General features: G+C 28.2%; 1 protein-coding gene across 1 annotated transcript in view; it reads right to left on the bottom strand.

The window, feature by feature from the left end:
• The window catches only part of LOC106680647 (DNA (cytosine-5)-methyltransferase 3A), an 18,784-nt gene that overhangs the window by 9,557 nt on the left and 5,989 nt on the right, over positions 1 to 3,238 (bottom strand). Inside the window, exons 4-5 of the mRNA XM_014420513.2 lie at positions 2,292 to 2,528; positions 417 to 552 (exon numbers count right to left, since the gene is read on the bottom strand). Coding sequence (XP_014275999.1) covers positions 417 to 552; positions 2,292 to 2,528 — 373 coding nt within the window. The remainder of the gene's footprint in view (positions 1 to 416; positions 553 to 2,291; positions 2,529 to 3,238) is intronic.

Genomic DNA, 3,238 nt, shown 5'->3' with positions numbered 1-3,238 from the left:
TCTATTTTGTAAAATTATTCTGTTTATACTTTCTTTTTATTTTTTTAAAATTTTTCTATACTTACTGTGGTTGTTATCTTGTTCTGTTTTTAGCCCTGAAGAAGGCTAGAAACTCTAGCCGAAACGTTGGCACATTAAAATAAGTTAATCGTACTTATTTGTGTTTATCATTGACCGCACCCCCAACCATCTTCTCCTCATTTATTATAATTATATATACAAGAACATTTCATTATATGTAAATATGAAGTTTACATACTTGCTATAACATTTAATAATTCTATAACTACCATAACTGATAATAATTCATTAATCATTTAAATACAATATTTTATGACTATTTAATCAATTTTATATCACTTTTCATTATACTTAATACATTTTTAGGAAAAGACCAAAATAATAAAAATACAAACTGAGAAATTGTGTCCTTAAATGTTTCTGGCATGGCAGCTGTATTTTCAAATAAAAATATTACATTTTTATACTGCATACGAACCAGATGAAGAACTCGAATGTATTCAAAAAATAACTTTCCACTTCCTTGTGAATCTAAAATGAAAATAATTTTAGATTATAAGCAAATACAAAGTGCATAATGGGAATTTTTCAACTAATTACAAACAAAAAATAATATTAAATTATTTTTAATATCTATCTTCATAGAAAAAGTTAGTTGTATAAATGATAAACTTTGTATGAATTATATTGTATTGTATGAAATATAATTATTCATTTGATCAAAAATGAGATTTAAAACTAACTCAAAATGGATGGAAAAAGATAATAGATGATTTCAATAATAAAGTTACAATGCAGTGAATACTTCAAACAGTATAAAATGAAGTAACAGTCCTCCATAATAAATTAGGTCTTAAGTGCAGGTATCTCTGTTAGTAGACTTCATTATTGATCTTAAAAAGATATTCCTAGATTGATGTTAAAGTGACATAAGTTGCACAAATAGGACTGTTACAACAAGTAAATTACCATCAAGTCGAGCTCCAAAAGCCCAGGTAGCTGCTAAAAACCAAAGTATAACTATTTAATCATTAACTACTTCAGCTGGATCTACCATGGCATGATAACATTTTTATAATGAAGCAAAAACTCTACCCATAAAATATGTATAAAATAATTTTATTAATTCAGAAAGTTATTTCTTCTGGCTTTTTGGAAATTGCTGGATTGAAAATTAATTTATATGCTGAATCATCCAATGACTTTAACATAAGAGCACTCTTTCTATCATCATTCTTGATTATATTAGTAATAAAAAAGTCCTTTATTTGAGAATTAGAAATGCCCCAATCTATATCAGATAGAAACTCTCATAATTATGACTAAACGTTTGGTTCCTCTTTCGCCTATTTTTCCTAAAGCTAAACTTTATAACACTGACTTTTCCAGTTAATCTCCACATTTCATACTGAAAAATCTACCTAAACCAAACCTGATAAGAGTTTATCTTATGTATTCGAAAATTCAAATCTCTCCCAATCACAAGAATTCAAATCAAGGAAGTAACTATGGAAGAATTTGAGTTAAAACAAATTCTAGAAGCTTAGAAGACTGAGAACAATAAGAACAGAAATGGTGCTTAGATATGCTTCTAACAATATGAATGTTTATTTTTTTTGTTATTACACATGTAACAGAAAAAATCTTGGAGCAACTACATAAAACCCTTTTAAAAAATAAAAACTTTAGATGGGGTTACTGATAGAGGACTACTGACAAGCACATTGAAACAGTCCTAAGCTTCTAACTTTGATGTGAACACCCTTAAGAGTTTAAGGTTTATTTTGCCAAACCATTTCATGAAAAAATTCCCAGACTGTTGTAGATCAATTCATCAAATGGAATGAGGTTAAAATGATCAATGCTATATATGCCAGAAAAAAATAAAATATTAAAAAGAACTATTATCCACAGGTTTGGTTTGGGTTGGGTGTATGACTAAATAACTTCAAAAACCAAAGACATAAATAAAGAAAAGTAATTCACTTAACAAACATTTAGGAAACATTATGATATATAACTACTTAAAATATTCATTAATTAATATAATTTATTATTATATAGGCATACATAATAAGTTTTGAATCTACCATCAGGTGAATCTTCCTAACATACAGAATTAGATTATCGAGAAACAAATAAAGTCTCTTTTTCTCAAATACAGACATTTAAAAAAATTACAAAGACAAGAGCATATCTTTAGCTGCTTGGGGCTAAAATATTTAAATTATAAATAAAAAATTATAAATAATGAAATAATATATGATTACCAAACAGTCCTTTTCTTGCTGGGTTTACTAAACTTAAATCAACACAAGGTGAGCCACCAATTAATAAGTCAATAGGCCCTATTTCTTTTATAATATTTTCATCAATATGCTCAATTCTTCCTAAATGGCATATTCCACCTTTAGAGTTTAATTTTGAAATTCTTATCGCATCTTCATCTATTTCACTAGCAAAGTATTTTTCAACGGCAAGACCTGCTTCTTGCAGAGCAACATATCCTATAAAATGTAATAAAAGGTTTATAAAATTTATGATTTTTATAGCTTATGCAGTGGAGTCCTGATAATCTCAACTTCAGTAATGTGAAAGTTTGTTTTATCCAAAAAACAAAATTTGGATATATTCTTTGGGGGTTAAAAAAAACTAAGGTTAAAATAATATTATAGTTATACTAAGTTATATATTGGGTTGTGAAATAAGTTCATAGTGTTTTTCAATATTTCAATTTAATCCTCTCTGTGTTGATAAAATTATGTTTACTTGGTCAATAATGTTTACATATTCTAAAAAAAGGATTATTTAAGGTGCTTTTATGCATCAGTTTCAAGCGAGAATCCTTATCTTTAAGTGGTATTTTGCTTGCTCAAAATTGAAGAGAAAAAAATTCATTTTCATCATTTAATTTTTTATTTCCGAAAAGGAAATTCCACTGCACAGATGGTTAACAAAATTTGCAGTGTGTATGGCAATGATGCCTTAGGAGAAAACACTATCCATAAGTGGTTTGCTCGGTTCAGAACCGGAAATTTTAACTTGGAAGACGCAAAGCACTCGCGTCGTTCTTCAACTGATGATAATGACCAAATTCAAGCATTGGTCACAGACAACCCTCACTCCACGACACGGGTTATCGCAGAAACGCATAACATATCTCATGAAAGTGTCTCAAATCATTTGGGGGCTGTGGGATATGTTTCTCAAAGTGATA

Source organism: Halyomorpha halys, unplaced genomic scaffold, assembly GCF_000696795.3.
Source record: "Halyomorpha halys isolate HHAL.00 unplaced genomic scaffold, Hhal_1.1 Scaffold273.1, whole genome shotgun sequence".
Lineage (NCBI taxonomy): Eukaryota > Metazoa > Arthropoda > Insecta > Hemiptera > Pentatomidae > Halyomorpha > Halyomorpha halys.
The sequence above is the reverse complement of the archived record's forward strand: the minus strand, read 5'-3'. Positions and strand labels throughout refer to the sequence as shown.